General features: G+C 45.8%; 1 protein-coding gene and 1 long non-coding RNA gene across 2 annotated transcripts in view; one reads left to right on the top strand and one right to left on the bottom strand.

The window, feature by feature from the left end:
* Window positions 1–27,285, top strand: part of LOC137420830 (integrator complex subunit 14-like) — a 94,196-nt gene that overhangs the window by 15,211 nt on the left and 51,700 nt on the right. The window contains exons 6-8 of the mRNA XM_078768981.1: window positions 101–193; window positions 16,698–16,845; window positions 26,546–26,679. Of these exons, the coding sequence (XP_078625107.1) occupies window positions 101–193; window positions 16,698–16,845; window positions 26,546–26,679 (375 nt within the window). The remainder of the gene's footprint in view (window positions 1–100; window positions 194–16,697; window positions 16,846–26,545; window positions 26,680–27,285) is intronic.
* On the bottom strand, window positions 57–26,631 carry LOC137420831 (uncharacterized). Its single transcript, XR_010983205.1, has 3 exons — window positions 26,575–26,631; window positions 26,240–26,292; window positions 57–200 (listed from the first exon to the last, which is right to left on the bottom strand). It is a non-coding gene; the product is annotated as an uncharacterized LOC137420831 (long non-coding RNA).

Here is a 27,285-nt window from a genome sequence, read left to right on the forward strand (position 1 = left end):
AGTACCCCTGGTGGCACCCGATTCTCTGTTTAATGCACGATATACAACTTGCCTGAAATAGTGGATTGAAGGTGTGATTCGCTGCGTGTGCACCGTACAGCACTGGAGGTTGTGGGTTTCCTGGAGATCGCTGACGTCGCTAGCCCTCGGGTGCTCTCACGCCACCTGGTGCTACCCTTGGCTCCATCTCGAGGTTCGTCCTGCTTGGACATTTGAGTAACAATTTAACTCGCCTGCCACCTTTTATAATATGGTACGGTATGTGAAAATGATATGGCACCGAGGATGAGGTTACCCAAGATGGGATGGTGATGTCGTATGGACGTATATCATATGGACGATGTCGCATGTAAGACAAAGACATGAGGAGCCATCATTGAACTTTTACATTAATTACAAGGACATTGGGAGATAATAGACAAATCGAGACAATTTGATGACATGCACAACAACGAGATTCCCTGGAAAGATGTCATGGCGATTTCAATCCAGCAGGAGTCTCTGTAATTTGTTATTAATTCACACAAGAATTAGGTCTACAAGACTTAATTACAGGTAATAAGCTACAGGTCACACAAGATCTGCCTGCAACCCTCTTATGGTTAAACTGCCAAAATCAAGACTCTCTGCTCACCTTCACTCCTCTTTTCTCCCGCCTCTGGAACAAACTCCCACACTCTCTTCGTTCCCACTCCTCCCTCCAGGTCTTTAAAACAGCTGTTCACCTTCTCTTATCTTCCCCCATCCAAAACCTTGATCTTTTCTACCCCCACTAATTCACCCCAGATCCACTTTTTTGAAATTCCAACTTCTTTCCTGGAAGTCCTAGCAGTGTCCATTTGTTTTTACCTCTCCCACTCCCCCTTCCCATGCCCCCTCCCCCCAAGCCCTCTCCCTCCCACAGATCTCCCGATGTCCCTGTTCTCTACTGTTGTACTTGTGTGCTTCCCTCTATATCTCTCTCTCTCTCTCTCTCTCTCTCTCTCTCTCTCTCTCTCTCTCCATCTTGTTTCCCGCTCCCTTTATAACATGTTTTATGTGTCAGTTTGTTTTTTTGTGATTAATGTTAGCTCTTACGCGAGCCTCGATGTTGTATACAATAAAAAAAATTTTTTAATTGTTTTTTAAACATGGATCTCACGGAGAAGCTTGCACATAAAACACATGCAGGATTAGGGCATTTGTAAACGTCATTATAGAATTACAAGCAAATTAGTAGATAATGAGCAAATACATACAGTCACGTGAAAAAGTAAGTACACCCCATGTAAAGTTTTGACTTTTTCAACATATTTCAACATACACCTATTTGATCTTCATTTCAACAATATTGATAGATAAAGGTGATATAATATAACAAATATCATGAAACATTTACATTTTGTAGTCCATTGTATAATTTAAATGAACATAAATGCAAATTTCGCATGTGGAAAAAGTAAGTACACCTCTACATTTATCACTACTTCAATACTAAAATTAGAATCAGGTGCACCAGCTCAGGTGCAAATGATTAGAACATCGTTAGAGAGTTGAAGTTGAAGTGTGCGGCGTCACCATGCCTAGATCAAAATAGCTCTCTGAGGCCTTCAGAAAGAAGGTTATAGATGCCTACGACTCTGGTAAGGGATTTAAAAAGATCTCCAAACAATTTAAAAATCAATCATTCGACTGTCCGGAAGATCATCTACAAGTGGAGAAGATTCCAAACAACTGCCAACTTGTTCAGGCCAGGCCGCCCCAGCAAGTTCAGCCCGAGAGCAGACCGCAAGATGCTGAAAGAAGTCTCTAAGAACCCCAGAATGTCATCACGGGACCTACAGGTAGCTCTTGCCACTGTTGATGTCAAAGTGCACGAGTCTACCATCAGAAAGAGGCTGCACACATTTGATCTACATGGGAGGTGTGCCAGGAGGAAACCTTTGCTGTCCAGAAAGAACATCAGGGTAAGACTAAAGTTTGCCAATGAACACCCAGGCAAAGACCAGCACTTCTGGAACAATGTGCTCTAGACAGATGAGTCAAAGGTAGAGCTATTTGGCCACAGTACAAGAAGACATGTTTGGCGAAAACCAAAGACAGCATTTGACCACAAGAACCTGATACCAACTGTAAAGCATGGTGGTGGAAATATTATGGTTTGGGGCAGCTTTGCTGCATCAGGACCTGGGCAGCTCACCCTGCATCAGGGCCTGGGCAGCTCACCATCACATAATCCACTATGAATTCTTCATTGTACCAGAGGGTGCTTGAGGATAATGTGAGGCCATCTGTCGGAAAGTTGAAGCTCAACCGAAGGTGGACATTGCAACATGACAATGACCCTAAACATACCAGTAAATCCACCAAGGAATGGCTGAAAAGAAAGAAATGGAGGGTTCTGGAATGGCCAAGTCAAAACCCGGATCTAAATCCCATCGAGATGTTGTGGGGGGATTTGAAACGAGCTGTGCATGCAAGAAACCCCTCAAACATCGCACAGCTGAAAGAATTCTGCATGGAGGAGTGGGCAAAAATTTCTCCCAGTCTATATCAGAGACTGGTCGACAGTTATAAGAAACGCCTACTTGAGGTTGTTTCTGCCAAAGGGGACAATACCACCTATTAGAGCCAAGGGTGTACTAACTTTTTCCACATGCGAAATTTGCATTTATGTTTCTTTAAATTATACAATGGACTACAAAATGTAAATGTTTCATGATATTTGTTATATTATATCACCTTTATCTATCAATATTGTTGAAATGAAGATCAAATAGCTGTATGTTGAAATATGTTGAAAAAGTCAAAACTTTACATGGGGTGTACTTACTTTTTCACGTGACTGTATATTATGGGATATGGAGTTTGAACGTAGGTTTTGATCAGCATCTGTGAACCATGGGCTCACATGGGAATCATAAATAGGCCAATCTGTTGAATAAGACGTGTTTGTTTGTTTTTCGTTGTTGTCACACAGAATGAAAATGAATCATGTGGATGATGTTGAGAAACAGTTCCTTACATCGGTTGGTAATTTATAAGTCATGCAAGGAAATTATTTAATTCCTACCAAAAGTTTTAATTTGTTCACATCCTTAGGGACGAGTTATTTCCCCCGGAATTTGCTCATATTAGCATGATTGTGTACCCCCTCTCACCGAGATGCTATCACATGTGCATTTACATTGAGAGAGAGAATTGGGGTCCTCCCCACCCTGAACCTCCGGGCCTATGAACATTTTTATCATCTCCAACCTTCCCGTGCACCCTCCGAGTGCAACCACCAGTTTTGAACTCATTCCATCCAGCAGTTTAGGAATGCACAGAAATAGACACAAAGACATACTTCTCAAATTATATATCGTATGATTGCTTTTTTTGAGGGATTTTTAGAATGTTTTATAAAAATGTCCCATGTCAGTTTGTCGTAATAAGGTCAAGTAATATCTTTTGACTAGCGGGGTCACCCGTGGGAATCCCACGGGCATGGATGTGTGTGACATTTCGACATATTGAGTTATATGCTGCACATTCATTTTTACAAAATGGTTACTGGCAAGTCATCAGATCCAGAAATGGTGTGATGAACACAATTTATTTATTTCACATAATATGTGACCCCTCACTCCTCTCCACCTGACACTCTCCTGTCTCCACCTGACACTCTCCTGTCTCCACCTGACACTCTCCTCTCTCCACCTAGCACTCCTCTCCTCTCCAAACCCTCACATCCCTCTCCTTTCCAATCCCTCACCTCTCCAATCCCTCACACTCCTCTCCTCTCCAATCCTTCACACGCCTCTCCAATCGCGCCTCACACTCCTCTCCAATCGCGCCTCACACTCCTCTCCAATCGCGCCTCACACTCCTCTCCAATCGTGCCTCACACTCCTCTCCAATCGTGCCTCACACTCCCCTCCAATCACTCCTCTCCAATCGTGCCTCACACTCCTCTCCAATCACGCCTCACACTCCTCTCCAATCGTGCCTCACACTCCTCTCCAATCGCGCCTCACACTCCTCTCCAATCGCGCCTCACTCGCCTCTCCAATCGGCTTTCCCCGTCTCGTTTCTCTCCTTTTGCTCCCGTCTCGTTCTTTTTCTTGCTCCAAATCGGCCCGTCGGAATCGGAAATCGGCCCGTCTCGCCCGTCGGCCCGTCGGAATCGGAAATCGGCCCGTCTTGCTTTTGTGCTTGTGCGTAAATAAATTGTGTTCATGACACCATTTCTGGTGTTGGGCTAGCGGCTAGGGTGCCGGCTTAGGATCCTGGGTTCGAATCTCGGTCGATCGCCGAATTAATGCCAGGGGGGTTGACTCAGCCTGTCATCCTTCCGAGGTCGGCTAATTGAGTACCAGTTCACTGGTAATTCCCTGTTTGTCGTTGAAGGCGGCAAAAAGGGTTGGCGTCAGGAAGGGCATCCGGCCGTAAAACATTGCTTCAAAAAGGGGACAAAAAAACAACAACTACCACGGTCCCCGAAAAGGCCAACCCCCGCTTTGCGGGGAAAAATGGCCTCTAAACGGTCGAACATAGTCTTGTAACATGTGACATAAGGATTAACGTCAGATAGTATGTTGTGCAGTTCTGCCATCAATTCTTGCAAACATCTGTGATTCTCAGGTCGATTCATACGTTCCTTTGTAGCTTGAGCTGTATCCAAAATAAATAATTGTGCAAATTGTGCTTGTTCATGTACATGTGATGGATGTAATGGACCACAGCGATGGTAAATTTGACCGTGGATTTTGAAACAGTATGGTCCATTTCCTGGAGGAGATGAGATCTGAGCACCCATTGATGCAAAAGCTAATGCCGAATTGTAATTCCGGATATTGTCTCGGAAGTTGCGACATTTTCCATCGTCACCCTGATAAAGTTGTTGCAGTCGAGCAGGTACGGCAAATAGTGGAGGCAATTTAACTTTTCCCTTGGAACAACACAGTGTAAATCCATCCCCTTGTCCTGTTGATTCATTTGTGAAATGGTGTGCAGAACAGTACACACATGGTGACGTCATTGGACCGCATTTATGCTCTTGAACAATATTATCGGATACTTCGGCCGGATCCATTATGGCTGCGGTTGTATATGTTTGCTGAGCACTCCAACGTCTTTGTTGCTCAGCATGCCGTGCGAGTCTGTGTTGGCGTTCATCGACGGTCTCGTTCTCGCACCTCATCGTTGTTGCAGCAGCATCCTGTGCGAGTCTGTGTTCACGTTCGTCGAGGGTCTCGTTCTCCCTCCTCATCGTTGTTGCAGCAGCATCCTGTGCGAGTCTGTGTTCACGTTCGTCGAGGGTCTCGTTCTCCCTCCTCATCGTTGTTGCAGCAGCATCCTGTGCGAGTCTGTGTTCACGTTCGTCGAGGGTCTCGTTCTCCCTCCTCATCGTTGTTGCAGCAGCATCCTGTGCGAGTCTGTGTTCACGTTCGTCGAGGGTCTCGTTCTCCCTCCTCATCGTTGTTGCAGCAGCATCCTGTGCGAGTCTGTGTTCACGTTCGTCGAGGGTCTCGTTCTCCCTCCTCATCGTTGTTGCAGCAGCATCCTGTGCGAGTCTGTGTTCACGTTCGTCGAGGGTCTCGTTCTCCATCCTCATCGTTGTTGCAGCAGCATCCTGTGCGAGTCTGTGTTCACGTTCGTCGAGGGTCTCGTTCTCCCTCCTCATCGTTGTTGCAGCAGCATCCTGTGCGAGTCGGTGTTCACGTTCCTCAACTGTCTCGTTCTCCTGTCTCATTCGTTTTCTTGCTGCAACCTGTTCAAGTCTGCATTGACGTTCGTCGACGGACTCGTTCTCCCGTCTCATTCGTTTTCTGGCTGCATCCTGTTCAAGTCTGCATTGACGTTCGACGACGGACTCGTTCGCCCTTCTCATTCGTTTTCTAGCTGCATCCTGTTCAGGTCTGCGTTCTTCATCCATTTTGGAAATGGAAGTTTCCACGCACCGCATGAATTGTCACGATCCTCAATAGGAAGTGTCTCATAATTATCAAATGACAAATGGCAAGTAAATTACATTGTGAAAATTTAATATTTCAAATAGACCTATTTAAAGTGTATGCGCAAATAACTAATAAATAAAAAAACGAAGAAATATGTCTCGGTAATTTCCTGAACTCGGTAATTTCTCGGTAATTTTACTTCCGGCTAAAAATGTTGAATGAAATAAAAACGAAGAAATATATGTCGTTTTGTGACGACTGTCACCAAAGGTAAACGGTGAATTCACTCGGTTTATTCGGTTCGGCTCGGTTAAAAGAAAAAGCGATAATGTCGAAATGTTGACGTCTGTGTCATGTTGGGCGGTGTATGATACTTGTTGGCTGTTGGGCGGTGATATGGTGTATTTTTAAAAATATATCTCTGCGTTTTCCCGCGTTGCTGACACCGAGTCTAAAACCATGATGGTGAGTTATATTGGAGATAAAGGCGTGAGAGAGACTCAATGGCCTTGAAGTTACAGGCATTTGAGAATTCATTTCGTTCTATTAACGGCAACTTTCATCGATTTTCTTCTCGTTTTTTTTCAACCGAGTCTAAAACTATGTTAGCGACTGTGAAAAATGAAATGATATATCGAATTTAAAATAGATATCGACACATTGCCGTCGGTGTCATGTTGGGCGGTGTATGATACACCATGACGCGATTTTAAAAAATATATCTCTGCATTTTCCCGCGTGTGTGGAATGTTTGTGGAAAATTAAAGATTTCAAATAAACCTATTTAAAGTGTATGCGCACATAACTAATAAAAAAAACGAAGAAATATCTCTCGGTAATTTCCTGAAACATATTTTACTTCCGGCTAATATGTTGAATGAAATAAAAACGAAGAAATATATGTCGGCATCATTGTTGACGTTTTTGTGACGACTATCATCAAACGAAATAGTAATATATCATAACGGAAAAGCAAAAGCGAATTTTTAATATATATCGACACATTGCCGGCGGTGTCATGTTGGGCGGTGTATGATACACCATGACGCGATTTTAAAAAATATATCTCTGCATTTTCCCGCGTGTGTGGATGCTCAAGGCACCGTGTTTTGTTTGCTACAAGAGGGAATTGTAACCACTCAGGGTCATGCAAGGTGAAGGGCATTCCTCAGGTCTTCTTTGCCAAGAAAAAGAAGGAGGAAATGCTATAAGGGAGAAGGGGAGGTGGAGGTTGAGGGGGGGGGGGAGGAGGGAGGGGGGAATAGAGTTTTATTGGAAGGTACACCTTCCTCCAACCCATTCAACATTCCCTCCTAATTCATTCACAACCTTCTTCTTCTTGGTGTGCTTGAGCAAAACGGTGAGCACTATGCATCAGAAAACAAGGTTTGTTTATTAGCCCCTGTTGGACGAGGTCCGAAACAGGGGCTTATGGATTGGGTTTCGCCCGGTATGTCCGTCCATCCATCCGCAACCATATTTCGGAGATGTATGGACTGATTTTGTTCATACTTGGCACAAAGAAAAATAAATGATGGTATACATATGCACGTCATTTTGTTTCGCAATGCGATCAAAGATGGCCGGCTGGCGGCCTTTAACTCCAAACAGCGATATTACTAAAACTACGGGGGGCTATGACATTTTATGTCTTTTTACCTCCGCCACCAAAGGTGAACGGAGGTTATGTTTTCACCCTTGTCTGTCTGTCCGTTTGTCCATTTGTGAACAAAATATCTCAAAGTTGTGGACGGATTTGGACGAAATTTGGCAGAGATGTAGCTGGCGTATGTGACAAGGACGAAATGATTAGATTTTGGTGAAGATCCGGATTCGGATCCGACTACTAGAATTTTTAAAGTGTTTCTTCACAATTGGGAGATAGGGCCAAAAACAATACATAGCAGGATATCTCAAAAAGTTGTAACGAATTTGGACGAAACTTGGTGGACCGGTTGGGTGTCCCTCCGACAAGGACGATTCGATTCGATTTTGGTGAAGATCTGAATATGGATTCGGATACGAGATATATTTAATTTACAAGTGATTCTTCACCATTGGGAGATAGGGCCAAAAACGATACATAGCAGGATATCTCAAAAAGTTATGGATTGATTTGGACGAAACTTGGTGGACCGGTTGGGTGTGTAACAAGGAAGAATCGATTCAATTTTGGTGAAGATCTGGATCCGTATCCAGCTAGTAGAATGTTTAAAGTGATTCTTCACCATTGGGTGATATGGCCAACCAGGTGGAGGTATGCTCTCTACTGAGTGGCGTTCTGGTCCTCCTTGTTTTGATGTGAATTTGCTGATCTGCGTATGGAAACCAGAGAGAGTCTTCCTTTTTGTTCTGAAATAAAAACCGGCCAATCATACTTCCCTGCAACTAGTATAGCTGATCAATACTATAGTCAAGGAATCGAACATTGGAATCTCCCGCGATGAAGTTAACTCCGAGGGTCTTTCACTCACTCACCGCAGGCAGGTTGGTGATCTTTCCGTCTTCTACCGACTCCTCTCTGGCCTTGCTCCCCCTGCTCTCTCTGGGCTCTGTCCCCCAAACATTCCTACAGGTCGCACAAGATCTGCCTGCAACCCTCTTATGGTTAAGCTGCCAAAATCTAGGCTCTTTGCCCACCTTCACTCTTTCATTCCTCTTTTTTCCCGCCTCTGGAACAAACTCCCCCACACCCCCACTCCCTTCAATCCCACTCCTCCCTCCAGGTCTTTAAAACAGCTGTTCACCACCATTTCTTATCTTCCCCCATCCAAAACCTTGATCTTTTCTACCCCCGCTAATTCACCCCAGATACACTTTTTTGAAATACCGACTTCTTTCCTGCAAATTCTAGGAGTGCCCATGTGTTTTATAGCTCTCCCACGCTCCCCCACCCCCTTCCCACGCCTCCTCCCCCAAGCCCACTCCCTCCCACAGATCTACCGATGTACCTGTTCTCTACTGTTGTGTGCTTCCCCCTTTCTCCCCATCTTGTCTTCTGCTCCCTTTATCATATGTTTTATGTGTCAGTTTGTTTTTATGTGATCAATGTTCGCTCTTAGACGAGCCTCGATCTTGTACACACACACACACACACACACACACACACACACACACACACACACACACACACACACACACACACACACACACACACACACACACACACACACACACACACACACACAATGCTCAGCTTTGACATTTGGACCACTGGGTTTTCTTCCTCCGGGCCGTGTAACCTGAGCTTTTATCCCAGGCAGCAATACGAGATGGTGGTACCTTGTATTTAGAATATGGATCATCCCAATTACAACCAGTTTTTTTCTGCAACAAACACTTTGCGCTGTTCAAGATGGATGTTTTTATGCAATGGTTTAGGCTAATGGTGAAAGTAAACAACAAAGCGCAGATTATTTTTTTTACAAATTACCAAAGGGCAATGCAGTAGGTGGAGGGATGTGCATGCTCAAAGAAGGAACAACCAAAAATAGAATAATAACGTCTTCGAGAGAAACATAATGGGAAAGAATGAGCATGTGTTTAATAAATCCTAGATGTGCATAGGGCCATAGGTGTGTGCATGAGGTAATGGTGGACGGCACATAAGCACATTGGAAAAACCGAAATGAGATCGACGAGACCACAGACACATGGAAAGAATCCACAATTTGGAGATTAAGGGGCAAAATGAATGGAGGTGGGCAACCTGCCTCGACTTTGAGTAGAGTGAGCAGGTGAGGGTTTCTTGAGGAAAGGCTTGGGGAGGACACAGGTAAGAGAGGGCATGAGGATCAAAGCTGGATGCAAGCTTTAAATAAAATAGAGAGCTTACCAACTTGCTGCCGGTGGGAGAATTGCAGTCCTTGGGAATCTGCCTCAAAAGGAGCAAGATAGGAATGTGGAGCACCACCTCGAGTGGGGAGAAATACTCCATGGAGCTCTGTGCGAAATCCTTCTACAATCAAGGAACATCATGCTCCAAGATTAATGTGAGAAATGAATGATGGTGGGCCAGTTTACTGTGATGGTCCAGTATGATCGTGATGAGCTTGGAGCAGCTCAATAATTATTTAGCTCTACGGAGAATACCCAAAAGGTGGCTCGCCTATGATGCTAGTTTTTGTGATGTGATCCTCTCACGAAAGGTTATGGCCGATAAGGAGGCCAAGGAGGTCCAGGGAGTGAAACTCTTCCAGTGGAGTGACTGTGATGACGTGTGACTTGGTGGGATTGAACGTCATGTTCCAAGTAGCTGACCAACGGTTTATACTGTCCAGGCCTGATGAAGTGGATTCAGCAGTGGCCGGCTTATCACAAGAGTGATGTCGCTCTACTTATCAGGGAGTCATCAGCAAAATGGTAAAGATGGTTTTCAAGAGAAGCAGATAAATTGAATACATCGATCAAGAATAACATTGGCATTAAAATGATTATGAAATGAAAACATTATCAAAGGCCACCTGCTGTTTCCACTCTGAGGATATCAGACAACCACTTGAGCAGGGGGGGCTCTGAACACCGAAAGCAAGGCTGGATGCCAGACAGTATCATAGGCCTGAGAGATATCCAGAGAGATGGGCTTAACCCCTTGATTATGGTCCAGGACATCCATCCACTGCTCTGTCAGCAGCAACATATCCAAGGTAAATATCCAGCTTGGAAACCAAACTGGTTGTCAGAAATTAGCAACTTAGAGAAGAGATAGTGTCTGAGGTCGATTGCGAAGATGGACTCCATTACTTTGCTTAGAATGGGGAGAAGGCCGACTGGGCATCCTCCGTCGTGTGAAGTCCTTCCTTGGCACACCTGAGCTCCTCACCACATACAAAGCTTTCATCTGCAGCTCAATGGAATACTGTTCCCCCCCCTCTGGGCTAGTGCTCCTTCCTCACACCTAGCTCGGCTTCACGCTGTAGAAACCAAAGCTTTCAGACTCATTGGAATCTCCTGCGATGAAGCTAACTCCGAGGGCCTTTCACTCACTCACCGCAGGCAGGTTGGTGGTCTTTCTGTCGTCTACCGACTCCTATCCGCCATAGCTCCCCCAGCTCTAGCTGTGCTCTGTCCCCCAAATATTCCTACAGGTCGCACAAGATCTGCCTGCAACCCTCTTATGGTGAAATTGCCAAAATCAAGACTCTCTGCTCACCTTCATTCCTCTTTACTCCCACCTCTGGAACAAAGTCCCTCACTCTCTTCAATCCCTCTCCTCCCTCCAGGTCTTTAAAACAGCTGTTCACCACCATTTCTTGTCTTCCCCCATTCAAAACCTGGATCTTTTCTACCCCCGTTAATTCACCCCGATCCACTTTTTTTGAAATACCGACTTCTTTCTTTCCTGTAAGTCCTAGCTGTGTCCATGTGTTTTATACCTTTCCCATTCCCTTTCCCCCCACCCCCCGCCTTCCCATGCCTCCTCCCCCCAAGCCCTCTCCCTCCCACAGATCTACCGACGTCCCTGTTCTCTGCTGTTGTACTTGCGTGCTTCCCTCTCTCTCCCCATCTTGTCTCCCGCTCCCTTTATTGTATGTTTTGTTAGTCGATTTTTTTTTGTGTGATTGATGTTAGTTAGCTTTTACACGAGCCTCGATCTTGTATACAAAAAACAAACAAAAAAAAAACAAGAAGGCTTACAGGTCTGCAGTGGGGGTTAAGTGTAGGAGTGGTGTTTGAAATTTACAAAATGGAGGGAGTTGCCCATCTAATAAGAACCTCTGAAAGAGAGAGGGGAGAGAGAGAGAGAGAGAGAGAGAGAGAGAGGATAGAATAAGACTGGAGTACCGCTCCTGAGAATTAGAGCGGTTATCGAAGAAGTGTCGAGCTGGGGTAAGAAACCTCTCCACTATAGCAGGGGAGAAGTGCACATGATTTAATGAAACGTGGATGAAATGCACCAGGGGTTAGATCGATCTACCCGTTGAAATTTATACCAAAGTAGTTGTGGTGGGGATGAGAGAGAAGCTGATTAATGTGAGGCAACATCTGTCATGAAGAATTTGAAACAAGCATTCTGAGTATTGCGCTGCAATACATGTCCCCTACCGGCAGTCTGTCGTCCGGAAAACTGTTGGGGCAGCCTGCACATATTGCACTGTGTGAATTATATAATTACCAACTCACGGTCTGAGGTAACTCGGCTAAAAATTATCCGATTTGCACCAAATAAAGTTCATGAATGGTTGCACAGACCCCTACTTCTCACTAAAAGTGGAAACAGAATGTAAATTAGAGTTAAAACAAGGAATATTAACAGCTTTGACTTACCGCACTCCAAATTATAGTCCGGAAAACTGTTGGGGAAATTACCAAAGTTCAAAGTGCCATAACTTTGTCAAAAATGATCGAAACGTTGTGAAGTTCGAACTTGATCTGTAACTTATCATGAGGAAACCATGTACCAAGTTTGAAATCATTAGCATTAAGAGTTTAGAAAAGAAGTCCGGAAAGCTGTTCTTTGTATGACGGATGGACACACGGAGGGACGGAGTGCAAACATATAGTCCCCTCCGGTGTACACCGGTAGGGGACTAATAACGACTGGCAGGAAGATTGTGAGTGATAGAACAATGGAAAACCCTTGTGTAACTGGGAATGTGTGTTATCACAGAGCATTACTGAAAGAGCCTGGTGGTGGCTTAACGGTTAAGGTGGTTGGCTTGAGATTGTAGGGTCTAGAGTTCGAGCACCTGTTGTGCCGTTAGATAACACCAGGTGGGTTGACTCAGCCTGTCATCCTTCCGAGCTCGGCAAAATGAGTACCAGATGACTGGAAATAGGGGGTACTGCATCAGTGGTACAGCTAAACTACCAGCAGCCACAGGCTGCATACAAAATAAATAAATTCCTGAAAGACAACACATGCTGGTTGAATGTGTATATGAGTACGGGATGGATGTTCTCTTCCAGTGGCACTACTTTCCAACTTCTTATATTACTAGAAGGACCCGTTCCCTACGGGAGCGGCCACGGGGATTATGTTATTATCCTTATTCAAACATTTAATTCAAAGTACCTCTCGCTGCGTAATTAAAAATACCGCACTCCACTGGAAAACGTGGGGACCGGAATACTGTACTGTAAAGGGTGGTGACTCGTAATGCCCTCTCCCACCTGGAGGTGGCGCTACACACATTTACATGGAGAATTTGCGTTCCCCTCATCCTCCCTCCCCCCTACCCCTCCCCCAAAGCCGTAGATAGAGAGAGTTCGGTCAACCCGGTTTCAACTGGTTTGCCGTATGATTGGATAAGCGCTGTCATGTGATTCACAGGCGCCATGTTGTTACCCAACCTCCGTAACTAGCAGAACGCGCATCGCATTGCATGCATTCGCTTAGTGGAAGTTGGGATGGATGAGTGGAAGTGGGGATGGTTGAGTGGAAGGAGGGATGGATGAGCGGAAGGAAGGATGGACAATGAGTGGAAGGAAGGATGGATGATGAGTGGAAGTTGGGATGGTTGAGTGGAAGGAAGGATGGATGAGGGGAAGGAGGGATGGATGAGTACAAGGAAGGATGGATGGATTGCCATTTGAAGGAAGGATGGATGATGAGTGGAAGGAGGGATGGAGGAGTGGAAGGAGTGGAAGGAAGGATGAAGGAGTGGAAGGAAGGATGGATGAGTGGAAGGAGGGATGGATGAGTGGAAGGAGGGATGGATGAGCGGAAGGATGGATGAGTGGAAGGAAGGATGGATGAGTGGAAGGAAGGAAGGATGGATGAGTGGAAGGAAGGATGGATGAGTGATTGATCTTCCACTCATCCATCCTTACTTCCACTCATCCATCCAAAGTTCCACTCATCCATCCCAACTTCCACTCATCCATCCATCCTTCCTTCCACTCATCATCCATCCCTCCTTCCACTCCTCCATCCCTCATTTTTTTTTTTTTTGGTGTAAAAGATTGAGGCTCGTGTAAGAGCTAAGAGCGTTTGTTTTATACTTCGAACCACCCCCCCACCCCTTCCCATGCCTCCTCCCCCCAAGCCCTCTCCCTCCCACAAATCTCCCGATATCCCTGCTCTCAAATGTTGTGTTTGTGTGCTTCCCCTTCTCTCCCCATCTTGTATACCGCTCCCCTTAGTATATACTTCGTTTGTCTGTTTGATTTTTTGGTGTGACAAATGTTGGCTCTTTCACGAGCCTCCATCCTGTATACAAAAAAAACAAACAAAAAAAAGCTCCTTCCACTCATCCATCCTTCCTTCCATTCATCCATCCCTCCTTTTTTTTTTTGTATACTGAATCGAGGCTCGTGAAAGAGCTAACATTTATTTCACAAACAAATCAACCAGACAAACAAAACACACAAAAAGAGGGAGCGGAAGACAAGATGGGGAGAGAAGGGGAAGCACACAACCACAACATTTGAGAGCAGGGAGAAGTGTGGGAGGGAGAGGGCTTGGGGGCAAGAGGCGTGGGAGGGGGCGGGCGGGGGAGAGAGGTATAAAACACAAGGGGACCGAAATTATCGGGGATAGAAAAGATCAAGGTTTTGGATGGGGGAGGATAAGAGATGGTGGTGAACAGCTGTTTTAAAGACCTGGAGGGTGCAGTGGGATTGAAGAGAGTGAGGGAGTTTGTTCCAGAGGCGGGAGAAAAGAGGAGTGAAGGTGAGCAGAAAGTCTTGATTTTGGCAGTTTAACCATAAGAGGGTTGCAGGCAGATCTTGTGCGACCTGTAGGAATATTTGGGGGACAGAGCCCAGAGAAGGTTGGGGGGGCAAGGCCAGAGAGGAGTCGGGAGAAGACGGAAAGACCACCAACCTGCCTGCGGTGAGTGAGTGAAAGGCCCTTGGAGTTAGCTTCATCGCGGGAGATTCCAATGATTCTGAATGCTTTGGTTTCAACAGCGTGAAGACGGGCTAGGTGTGAGGCAGGAGCACCAGACCAGAGTATTCCATAGAGCTGCGGATGAAAGCCTTGTATGTGGTGAGGAACTCAGGTGTGCCAAGGAAGGACTTCGCACGACGGAGGATGCCCAGTCGGCGACTGGCTTTGGAGGCCAGATTTGAAATGTGGTTTTCCCAGGAAAGATCATGGCAAATAGTGAGACCCAAAAGCTTGAGTGACAGAACTTCTTGGAGAGGATTATTCAGAAAGTGGATGGGAGGGTTTTCCAGTCGGTCTTTTCAGAGAGACATCGTAAGAGTGTGAGATTTATCAGGATCCTTCCACTCATCCATCCCTCCTTCCACTCCTCCATCCACTCATCCATCCTTCCTTCCTTCCACTTATATCCATCCCAACTTTCACTCATCCATCCTTCCACTCATCCATCCCTCCTTCCACTCATCCATCCCTCCTTCCACTCATCATCCATCCTTCCTTCCACTCCTCCATCCTTCCTTCCACTCATCCATCCCAACTTCCACTCATCCATCCCAACTTCCACTCATCCATCCCAACTTCCCCTCATCCATCCCAACTTCCAGTCATCATCCATCCGTCCTTCCACTCACCCATCCCTCCTTCCACTCACCCATCCCTCCTTCCACTCATACATCCCTCCTTCCACTCATCCATCCTTCTTTCCACTCATCCATCCTTCTTTCCACTCATCCATCCCTCCTTCCACTCATCCATCCCTCCTTCCACTCATCCATCCCTCCTTCCCCTCATCTATCCCAACTTCCACTCATCATCCATCCGTCCTTCCACCTACCCATCCCTCCTTCCACTCATCCATCCCTCCTTCCACTCATCCATCCTTCTTTCCACTCATCCATCCCTCCTTCCACTCATCCATCCCAACTTCCACTCATTCGCAACTGACTAAACAATGTATGAAACTCAGGAACATAAAAATAAACCCGTCCCTAATAGCAGTAAGTTGCATGCACGCTTGAACGCACGCGTGCGTGCACTTGACCGACCATAGGTAACAACATGGCGCCTATTGTTTAGTTGGCCAAACTCTCTCTATCTACAGCTCTGCCCTCCCCCACCCCTCCCACAGCCACCAGCAAAGATAAAAAACACCCCTATACATTAATTGGGGTCATGCTGATCCTATGTAGCAAGTCTGGATGTAATTGGCCCAGAACTGTAGATGTAGCGTGATAAACAAACGCACAAACACCGGTCCAAGAATTATAGTGAAGATGCACCATCTTAGGGTCATGGAGGAAGTTGTACGCATATATTACGTGCAGGGCATTTGCATCAGGGGACACCACTGTATATTTACATGAATTAAAACATGTTAAGAGAAAATGCACGACTACAAATCAACACAGTACGTATAGGGTTTTGAACCTGGGGTCACATAATGATTAGGTAAGTGCTTGGATGGTGACATCATCATCATCATCATGGTCGTGATGTACTGTGCTCTATACAGAGCGACTGTTCTGCCGAAACAATTTCTTCGCTCGGGTTACAATCCTGGATACGAAGGACAACGTGGGATTTATAACCTCCAATAACTAACGTTGGCAGACGAGACGAGACACCCGGTGTAACGTCCATCCGAGGGACGGCACACACATTGATGAATTACCCTTCCTGTGAAGCTCCGAGATGACAGCTTATAGCTGGGTCGGGATTCAAACCCAGGCTAGACAGCTCAGGGGCAAGTGTGACTACCTCTAGAGTCTAGGGCATCCTGCCATCCCGTAGTAACATCAAACTGGGCACCATTAGAGTCATTTAGACCAAACGTGTTTGTGCAAATTCCCACTCTCTCACAAGCTTAGCTTTTGTATCCAAAAAAGGTTCTGTTTTGTTCAAAGCCTTAAGGAGGCGTTTAAGTTAATTATTTTATTGTTTTAAAGAGAATGAAGAGGGTGGTGGCACAGGACCTGATGATGCAACTGATGAAGATGGCTCTCTGGCGGTCACTGCTGGCAAGACACCTTCATTTTGCGTTCTTCTTCATGGGAGCCTGAAGGTTGAAGGGATGGTGGCACTTGCACAAGTCGGGTAAGGCTTGATTTCTCACCTTGCTGTTATTAATGAATTCGTTTTTAAAGCGAGTTAGCACTGTGCCCCATTAGTTGTGCGTATGGCACTGTCCAACACTCTCGGGAAGTCAACCATAACCTGGCTGCCCGGTAACAAACACTCCTCTGCACCCAGGTAGGTCCCCCAAGGATGTACTATTACATTACATGAATAAACTTTTTCCATTTTGACCTGATAAAAACCCTTGTTTTTCAGGGATTTTTATTGCCTCCGCCACCAAAGGTGGATGGAGGTTGTTTTCACCCCTGTCTGTCTGTTTGTGAAAAAAATATCTCAAAAAATTGTGGACGAAATTTGGCAGAGATGTAGCGTATGTGACAAGGACGAAATGATTAGATTTTGGTGAAGATCCGGATTCGGACGAAATTTGGCAGACATGTAGCGTATGTGACAAGGACGAAATGATTAGATTTTGGTGAAGATCCGGATTCGGACGAAATTTGGCAGACATGTAGCGTATGTGACAAGGACGAAATGATTAGATTTTGGTGAAGATCCGGATTCGGACGAAATTTGGCAGACATGTAGCGTATGTGACAAGGACGAAATGATTAGATTTTGGTGAAGATCCGGATTCGGACGAAATTTGGCAGAGATGTAGCGTATGTGACAAGGACGAAATGATTAGATTTTGGTGAAGATCCGGATTCGGACGAAATTTGGCAGACATGTAGCGTATGTGACAAGGACGAAATGATTAGATTTTGGTGAAGATCTGGATTCGGACGAAATTTGGCAGAGATGTAGCGTATGTGACAAGGACGAAATGATTAGATTTTGGTGAAGATCCGGATTCGGACGAAATTTGGCAGAGATGTAGCGTATGTGACAAGGACGAAATGATTAGATTTTGGTGAAGATCCGGATTCGGACGAAATTTGGTAGAGATGTAGCGTATGTGACAAGGACGAAATGATTAGATTTTGGTGAAGATCCGGATTCGGACGAAATTTGGCAGTAATGTAGCGTATGTGACAAGGACGAAATGATTAGATTTTGGTGAAGATCCGGATTGGGACGAAATTTGGCAGAGATGTAGCGTATGTGACAAGGACGAAATGATTAGATTTTGGTGAAGATCCGGATTCGGACGAAATTTGGTAGAGATGTAGCGTATGTGACAAGGACGAAATGATTAGATTTTGGTGAAGATCCGGATTCGGACGAAATTTGGTAGAGATGTAGCGTATGTGACAAGGACGAAATGATTAGATTTTGGTGAAGATCCGGATTGGGACGAAATTTGGCAGAGATGTAGCGTATGTGACAAGGACGAAATGATTAGATTTTGGTGAAGATCCGGATTCGGACGAAATTAGGCAGAGATGTAGCGTATGTGACAAGGACGAAATGATTAGATTTTGGTGAAGATCCGGATTCGGACGAAATTTGGTAGAGATGTAGCGTATGTGACAAGGACGAAATGATTAGATTTTGGTGAAGATCCGGATTCGGACGAAATTTGGCAGAGATGTAGCGTATATGACAAGGACGAAATGATTAGATTTTGGTGAAGATCCGGATTGGGACGAAATTTGGCAGAGATGTAGCGTATGTGACAAGGACGAAATGATTAGATTTTGGTGAAGATCCGGATTCGGACGAAATTAGGCAGAGATGTAGCGTATGTGACAAGGACGAAATGATTAGATTTTGGTGAAGATCCGGATTCGGACGAAATTAGGCAGAGATGTAGCGTATGTGACAAGGACGAAATGATTAGATTTTGGTGAAGATCCGGATTCGGACGAAATTTGGCAGAGATGTAGCGTATATGACAAGGACGAAATGATTAGATTTTGGTGAAGATCCGGATTGGGACGAAATTTGGCAGAGATGTAGCGTATGTGACAAGGACGAAATGATTAGATTTTGGTGAAGATCCGGATTCGGACGAAATTTGGTAGAGATGTAGCGTATGTGACAAGGACGAAATGATTAGATTTTGGTGAAGATCCGGATTCGGACGAAATTTGGCAGAGATGTAGCGTATATGACAAGGACGAAATGATTAGATTTTGGTGAAGATCCGGATTGGGACGAAATTTGGCAGAGATGTAGCGTATGTGACAAGGACGAAATGATTAGATTTTGGTGAAGATCCGGATTCGGACGAAATTAGGCAGAGATGTAGCGTATGTGACAAGGACGAAATGATTAGATTTTGGTGAAGATCCGGATTCGGACGAAATTTGGTAGAGATGTAGCGTATGTGACAAGGACGAAATGATTAGATTTTGGTGAAGATCCGGATTCGGACGAAATTAGGCAGAGATGTAGCGTATGTGACAAGGACGAAATGATTAGATTTTGGTGAAGATCCGGATTCGGACGAAATTTGGCAGAGATGTAGCGTATATGACAAGGACGAAATGATTAGATTTTGGTGAAGATCCGGATTGGGACGAAATTTGGCAGAGATGTAGCGTATGTGACAAGGACGAAATGATTAGATTTTGGTGAAGATCCGGATTCGGACGAAATTTGGCAGAGATGTAGCGTATGTGACAAGGACGAAATGATTAGATTTTGGTGAAGATCCGGATTCGGACGAAATTTGGTGGAGATGTAGCGTATGTGACAAGGACGAAATGATTAGATTTTGGTGAAGATCCGGATTCGGACAAAATTTGGCAGAGATGTAGCGTATATGACAAGGACGAAATGATTAGATTTTGGTGAAGATCCGGATTGGGACGAAATTTGGCAGAGATGTAGCGTATGTGACAAGGACGAAATGATTAGATTTTGGTGAAGATCCGGATTCGGACGAAATTAGGCAGAGATGTAGCGTATGTGACAAGGACGAAATGATTAGATTTTGGTGAAGATCCGGATTCGGACGAAATTTGGCAGAGGTGTAGCGTATGTGACAAGGACGAAATGATTAGATTTTGGTGAAGATCCGGATTCGGCTACGAGAATGTTTAACGTGATTCTTCACCATTGGGAGAAGGGGCCAAAAACGATACATAGCAGGACATCTCAAAAAGTTATAGATGGATTTGGACGAAACTTGTTGGACAGGTTGTTTGTGTGACGAGGAGGAATCGATTCAATTTTGTTGAAGATCCGGATCCAGATAGTAGAATTTTTAAAGTGATTCCTCACCATTGAGTGATGTGGCCAACCAGGTGGAGGTATGCTCTCTCCTGAGTGCCGTTCTAGTTTTTAATATGGTGTTATTAAGGGCTTTGGGTTTTTTTTTGAGAGCTTGAGTATGTTCCTGCTTTATCCACATTCGTTGAATGCCTCGCCTCAGGTGGCCTAAAATCTTGAGGAGCAGGATAAAAAGCTGTGAAGAAGATTTGTTAAACTGTAATTTTGTCCTCTTCTTGTAATCTTAAGTAGATTTATTTTGAAAAAAATAAAATTACCATTGGCTGTGTACCTTTTTCTGAAGAAAGAAAAGTCAGGCATTGACAAAAGCAGGTGTGATCCCGTCCATGGAGTCCCTTGCACACTCATGAGAGCCTCCTTCCCCCAAATCCGTACTGCTATGGAACACTCACCCGCCTCTAGGCTGTCTAGCCTGGGTTTGAATCCTGGCGCAGCTATAAAACGTCATCCAGTTTCAGTTGGTGACGTTAAAGATTCCACGTTGACCTCAGCAAAGAATAGGCCATGACCAAATTCCAAATTCATGCGCTAACCTACAGGGGGCACTACTGCATCAGAGGCACAGCGTTACTCCCAGCAGTGACCCAAAGCAGCAGCCTGGGCTACATACGAAACAAACGAACCAGAGGGGGAAGCAAGGAGAGACTGATGTTTCGGTTGCTAGCCCTTCATCGCAGCAACCCTCCTTCTCTTGCTTCAACGAAGGGATAACGCCTGAAACGTCATCTTCTCCTTCATTACAAAGTGCATCATTCTGCCATGAGGTTGTGATATTAAGCAGGCAACTGCAGTTGAGATGGCATGTGGCCCCATGTAGAACACTACAACAATATGGAGTGTATTCCAATGATGGGTGGATTCGTGAATGTGGGAATGCTTGGAGTGTGTGACCATACCGAAGCGGTTTGCTCGGTTGTCATGGTAATGGTTTGGAACAGGCATGTTTTGTGGTTCTGGATAAAAATTTGGTTTTGATAAACGGACAGAAGGTAGTCCAAAGTCGAGACGAAATAATTCCGGCCAGAGTTGGTCACATGTGCAAACAATTTGCGAGTCCAGGAAACGGCCCCGCGGTAGTTATACGTCAGCGAACGCATCTCGTGGTGAAAAAGGGGAACAGTTTTTGACAGCTCGGGAATTAGGGTCGACAGGAATGTTTTGGCAGTTTCTATAAGTGGGTTTAACACGACAGTCACCTTTGTAACAGATGGCTTAATAAGATCAAGAGTTTTTCCTGCAGTTTGAGTGAAGGAATGGATGGAGGTGGAAGAGAGGGAAAATGTGCGAGGCTCGGGAGATGTTTTTCATGCGATCCAATGTCCTGTCGCAGGCTCAGTGTTCCTGGAGCCTCATGGATTTGCCGCACCCACCCCATAGCCAAAACGTCAGGTCAAGCCTTCGACCTTATCCGCAGTTTATAAAGGAAGATTTCCCTTTTTTTTTTTTTTTTTTTGTATACATAATCGAGGCTCGTGAAAGAGCTAACATTTATCACACAAACAAATCAAACAGACAAACAACCAAAGTATATAAAAAGGGGAGCGGTAGACAAGATGGGGGGAGAGGGGGGAGAGGGGGAAGCATATAAACACAACATTTGTGAGGCACATCAGGAATGTGTGGGAGGGAGAGGGCTTGGGAGGAGGCGGCTTGGGAAGGGGGGGGGGGGGGGTGGGAGAAGTATAAACACAAAGACACCAAGGACTTCCAGGAAAGAAGTTGGTATTTCAAAAAAGAGGATTTGGGGTGAAATTAGCAGGGGTAGAAAAGATCAAGGTTTTGGATGGGGGAAGATAAGAGATGGTGGTGAACAGCTGTTTTAAAGACCTGGAGGGGGAGGAGTGGGATTGAAGGGAGTGGGAGAGTTTGTTCCAGAGGCGGGAGAAAAGAGGAATGAAGGAGTGAAGGTGAGCAGAGAGTCTTGATTTTGGCAGTTTAACCATAAGAGGGTTGCAGGCAGATCTTGTGCGACCTTCAGGAATATTTGGGGGACAGAGCCCAGAGAGAGCTGGAGGAGCAAGGCCGGAGAGGAGTCGGGAGAAGACAGAAAGACCACCAACCTGCCTGCGGTGAGTAAGTGAAAGGCCCTCGGAGGTAGCTTCATCACGGGAGATTCCATTGATTCTGAACGCTTTGGTTTCAACAGCATGAAGACGAGCTAGGTGTGAGGCAGGAGCACCAGCCCAGAGGGGAGAGCAGTATTCCATTGAGCTGCGGATGAAAGCCTTGTATGTGGTGAGGAGCTCAGGTGTGCCAAGGAAGGACTTCGCACGACGGAGGATACCCAGTTGGCGACTGGCTTTGGAGGCCAGATTTGAAATGTGGTTTTCCCAGGAAAGATCATGGCAGATAGTGAAACCCAAAAGCTTGAGTGACAGAACTTCTTGGAGAGGATTATTCAGAAAGTGGATGGGAGGGTTGTACAGTCGGTCTTTTCGGAGAGACATCGTAAGAGTGTGAGATTTGTCAGGATTGAAAGACATGTTCCACTTGTTTGCCCAGTCAGTGATTTTGTCCAGGTCTGCAGAGAGTGAGGAGGCTGGAGACTGCCGATCTGAGGGATGAGGAATGGAGCGGCAGAGAGTGGAGTCATCAGCAAAGAGATAGAGAGGATTTTCAAGAGAGTCGGAGAGATCATTGATGAAGACCAGAAAGAGCACAGGGCCCAGAACACTGCCTTGGGGAACTCCAGCCTGAACAGGAAGAGGAGATGAGAGAACCCCATTCAGGGCCACACGTTGACTACGACTAGAGAGGAAGTCCGCCAGCCATGCGTGGAGATTTCCCTGAATACCAAAGGAGGAGAGTTTGGTGAGCAGAGCGGGGTGCCAGACCATATCGAAGGCACGTGATATGTCGAGGGAGACAGCTCCAATTTCCTGTTTGGCATTGAGGACCTCCATCCATTGTTGAGACAGCTGAAGCAGCATGTCCAGAGTAGAGCGACCTGGTCTGAAACCAAATTGATGATCAGAGATCAAGCCATTGGAGAAGAGGAAAGATTTCATATCCGAAGCAATGATGGATTCCATGACTTTGCTGATAATCGGGAGAAGGCTGATTGGTCTGTCGTTGCTAGGATCTGTTTTTGCACCTTTTTGTGTAAAGCGGTGATGTTGGCTAATTTCAAAGCAGATGGCAGTTGACCTTGAGCAAAAGAGAGGGTGAAGAGAACAGAGAGAGGGAGTGAAAGAGCGGAACAACAGGATTTTAGGACCTGTGGGCTGATGCCGTCAGGTCCAGTTGCAGAATCAGAGTCGAGGGTTGACAGAAACTTTTCCACCTTGTCAGGAGGAAAGGACACAGAGCCCAGGAGCAGCTGAGTACGACTGGGTACGGTGGGTACAGAGAGGGATGGGTTTGGGACACAAGATTTAGAGGCAAACACAGAGTTGAGGCATTCAGTTTTTTCACGTGCGGAGTCAGCTGTGTAGCCGTTTGAGGTAAGGGAGGGGATGGAGGGGGAACAAACACCAGAAACAGATTTGACCAGACACCACCAGAATTTGGAAGAGCGAGACAGATAAGAGAGTTCGGTCTTGAGAACGGAGAGATATTGTTTCCTGGCTCTCCTGAGGGTGGACACACACTTGTTTCGGGCTTTGTGAAAGGAAATGAGATTTCCTTCCATTGGATTTGCTTTCCAGGAGACGAAGGCAAGTTGTTTCTGGGCAACAGTCTCACCAAAAGATTCCGTGTACCATGGACGGGAGGAAGGGTACGACAACTGAAGACGAGATGGGATAAATATGTGCATGAGAGAGAGCAATTTACTTTGGAAGAATTCCCAGGATGAGTTGATGTCAGAGGTGGTAGAGATGTGAGACCAGTCCAGATGATTGATGGCTGCTTGAAGACCGTGCCAGTTGGCCTGAGTGAAATGGCAGACTCGTCGACGCTGAGGAGGCTCTCTGAGAATGGTCAGAGAGATGTCCACTTTAACAAGCACATGATCAGATGAGCCGATTGGAGCAGAAGAAGAGCAGCAGACATTTTCAGGGATGTTAGTCATAACCAAGTCCAGAAGAGAAGATGCTCCATTGACTGAGATCCGGGTCGTGAAATTGACAGATTGTGTCAGTCCCAGTGAGTCGCAGAAGTCCTTTCCTGAGGAGCCATGGCTGGTGAGAGAGGTACCCACACCGAGCCAACTGGCATGGTGACAATTGAAATCACCACATATGAGGAAGAGAGAGTTGGGATGAGTAGATAGAAGTTGGTCCATATTATCAGACAGCGAGATGTAGATGGAGTCATCACTGTTTGGTGGACGGTACAGCACACATTTGAACAAGAGGTGGGAGCGAAGGGGAAGCTGCAGCCAGAGGTATTCCTGGACGTGAGGTGGAGAGAGGGCAGTGCAGGGCGAATGAGGAAGAGAGTTTTTGATAAAGGTAGCCACCCCACCTCCAGGACGAGGCTCAGGTCTATCATACCGGAGGAGGGAGTAACCCGGGAGAGATACTAAGGAATCAGAGACATCATGAAGGAGGAAAGTTTCTGTTGAGCAGATCACGTCTGGTTTGTCAGAAGCAACCTGAAAGAGAGATCAGTTAAGTTTGAACGAAGGCCCCGGATGTTTGAGGTCCATACCGTTAATGAAGAGGAAGGGGGAGCATCGGATACAGAACAGGGGGTGGAGGGGTAGGGTAAGATGTGGAAAAGGAGGAAGAGGTAGGGAGAGCTGTTGAAGGTGTGTCAGATATTTCAGAATAGCTCTGAGAAAGGGAAGGATGGGGTGGACAAAAGGTTTGATGGTGATTGGGTGAGGCACAATGAGGTGTTATTTGAGGAGGGGAAGAGCGAAGCAGGAGGTTGGGGGAGATGGAGGTGAGAGTTGGAAGGGGGAAGAAGCGGGGAGGAGGAGGGGTGAGAGGGGGGAAATGGAGAAGAAATGTTGCAATTTTGTCTGCTTTGCCTGAAATTGTCTACTTTGAGAGCTGTTCATTCTTGTAAAGTTTTTCTTTTTTTTTAAGAGGAAAGGAATAGGAATGTTTGCACAAGGAATTTTGATGCAAGAAAAGGCCATTTGGCTCGTCAAGCCTGTGCTACATCTGCACCATATAAATTCAATTCACGGGGGGAGGGGGGGTGTTTTGTATCCCACTGATAGGCCGGATCTGCATCCGGACCTTGATCATAATCCAATCGGCTTGTTCTTGTCACCCCAAAGTGGACACATCCACTAAAAAAAAAAAAAATTTGTATGCAACATCGAGGCTCGTGTAAGAGCTAACATTAATCACAAAATAAACAAATGGACACAGACATAATAAAGGGAGCGGAAGACAAGATGGGGAGAGAGGGGGAAGCACACAAGTACGACATTTGAGAGCAGGGAGATCTGTGGGAGGGAGAGGGCTTGGGGGGAGGAGGCGAGGGAAGGGGGGTGGGAGGTGGGAGAGATAAAAAAAAAACACATGGACACTGCTCGGACTTCCAGGAAGGAAGTCGGTATTTCAGAAAAGTGGATCTGGGGTGAATTAATGGCGGTAGAAAAGATCAAGGTTTTGGATGGGGGAAGATAAGAGATGGCGGTGAACAGCTGTTTTAAAGACCTGGAGGGAGGAGTGGGATTGAAGAGAGTGAGGGAGTTTGTTCCAGAGGCGGGAGAAAAGAGGAATGAAAGAGTGAAGGTGAATAGAGAGTCTTGATTTTGGCAATTTCACCATAAGAGGGTTGCTGGCAGATCTTGTGTGACCTGTAGGAATATTTGGAGGACAGAACACAGACAGGCCTGGGCCAGAGATATATAGTGGTCCATCAGACCAATTACAGCCGATCTAAGCATTCCCATGACTACAGTGGGGACGTGTGGTCATGAAGTGTAAGACTTGTGTACGTGTATATTCTTCCTACAATGCAAAGCAGAATATGCTGTACATATAGTGTGCCGTTCAAACATTTTTACACCGCTGCACTGGATGCAATGCAGTATTGAGGGCCCTTGCGTCTCCCAGCACAATGAATCGCCTCGCCATACTGCTGTCCGGAATTGGCTCAAGCATAACAATGTTGCGAGTCTGCAGAACCTTGGTTTAAACCCAACCAAGGCACTATGTGACGTAGCGGAACGACGCCTGAGAGCCAGAGTCAACACGGCACAATTCACTCCTGAACTTGAACTTGTGCGAGTTTGTGTCCACACAGAAAACTCAAACTCAAACAGACCTCGTAATTTTACAAATTCGGCCCAAATAGAATGATTGCATGTGCTTTAATAGGCACTTACACGTTTGTAGTGGCACGAGCATAGTGTACTGGTGGTGGTGGAGGAAGTTGAGGCTACAGGGATGAAGGATGAGAGAGGCGAGAGGTAAGGTTAGTGGGTTATCACCAATACTTTGATTTATAAATGTCAAGTCCATTTTCCATTGCATTAACCATTGGAATAGGTCCACGTAATATCCGAATGTTCGAGAGCACGAGATACATGCATTGAATGACAGGCACGGTGGTTGCTGGCAGTTGTTTAACGGTAGTTGCTGGCAGTTGTTTAACGGGCTCTTTGTGTGCGTGTTTGGGATGTATGTGGCAGGCGTTCTTGGTACGGAATGCTTTTCTCACAAGCAGACAGCAAGAAGAAGTCAAACTTGATGCTGTCTCTGTTTGAGCCTGGCTCGGAGCCTTTGCCTTGGCTTCAGGCGGTGCCTCAGCTCGGTCCGGTGTCAGGTAACAACACCAATGCTTCCCGTCAGCTTTGCTGTCCTGTAATTGAGATTGCGCTTCACATACATATGTTAGTTAATTGATTAGTGACGCAAAGACATTGGAAATACAATGAACATCACATTTTGAGCCTGGCTCGTTATCCCAAATGAACACCACTCGGGGGTTGAACTTTCAGGCATAGGCCTTGTCTGCCTGGCAGCTACATGAAAACTACTTGGTGGTGCCTTCCTTCTTTAATATAGGTCTTCTCCACTACATGCAGTTTTTTTTAGCGATATAGTATATATGTTGTATGTATGCATATTGATGCATTTATTCTGCCGTGGCAACACTCCAAACATGCAAACTGACGGAAGTCTCTGTTTCAATTGTCTTGATATTGGAGGTGTGATGTAACTTTCCTGCCGCACTGGACCGATGCATTCATATCTTAACTTAAATGTGACTTCACCATAAGAGGTCACATGCATCATGTATGTACATCATGCACATCGCATAGGTTGTTGTTTTGCCCATAGCTCACTCGTCCTCCCACGGTGGGGTAGGGGAGACTGCGGTGGGGGTGGAGAGGGAGCACCAGGGCATCCATGCCTGGTCATGAACGCT

This window comes from Myxine glutinosa, unplaced genomic scaffold (assembly GCF_964187855.1).
Source record: "Myxine glutinosa unplaced genomic scaffold, kmMyxGlut1.1 SCAFFOLD_806, whole genome shotgun sequence".
NCBI classification, from domain to species: Eukaryota; Metazoa; Chordata; class Myxini; order Myxiniformes; family Myxinidae; genus Myxine; species Myxine glutinosa.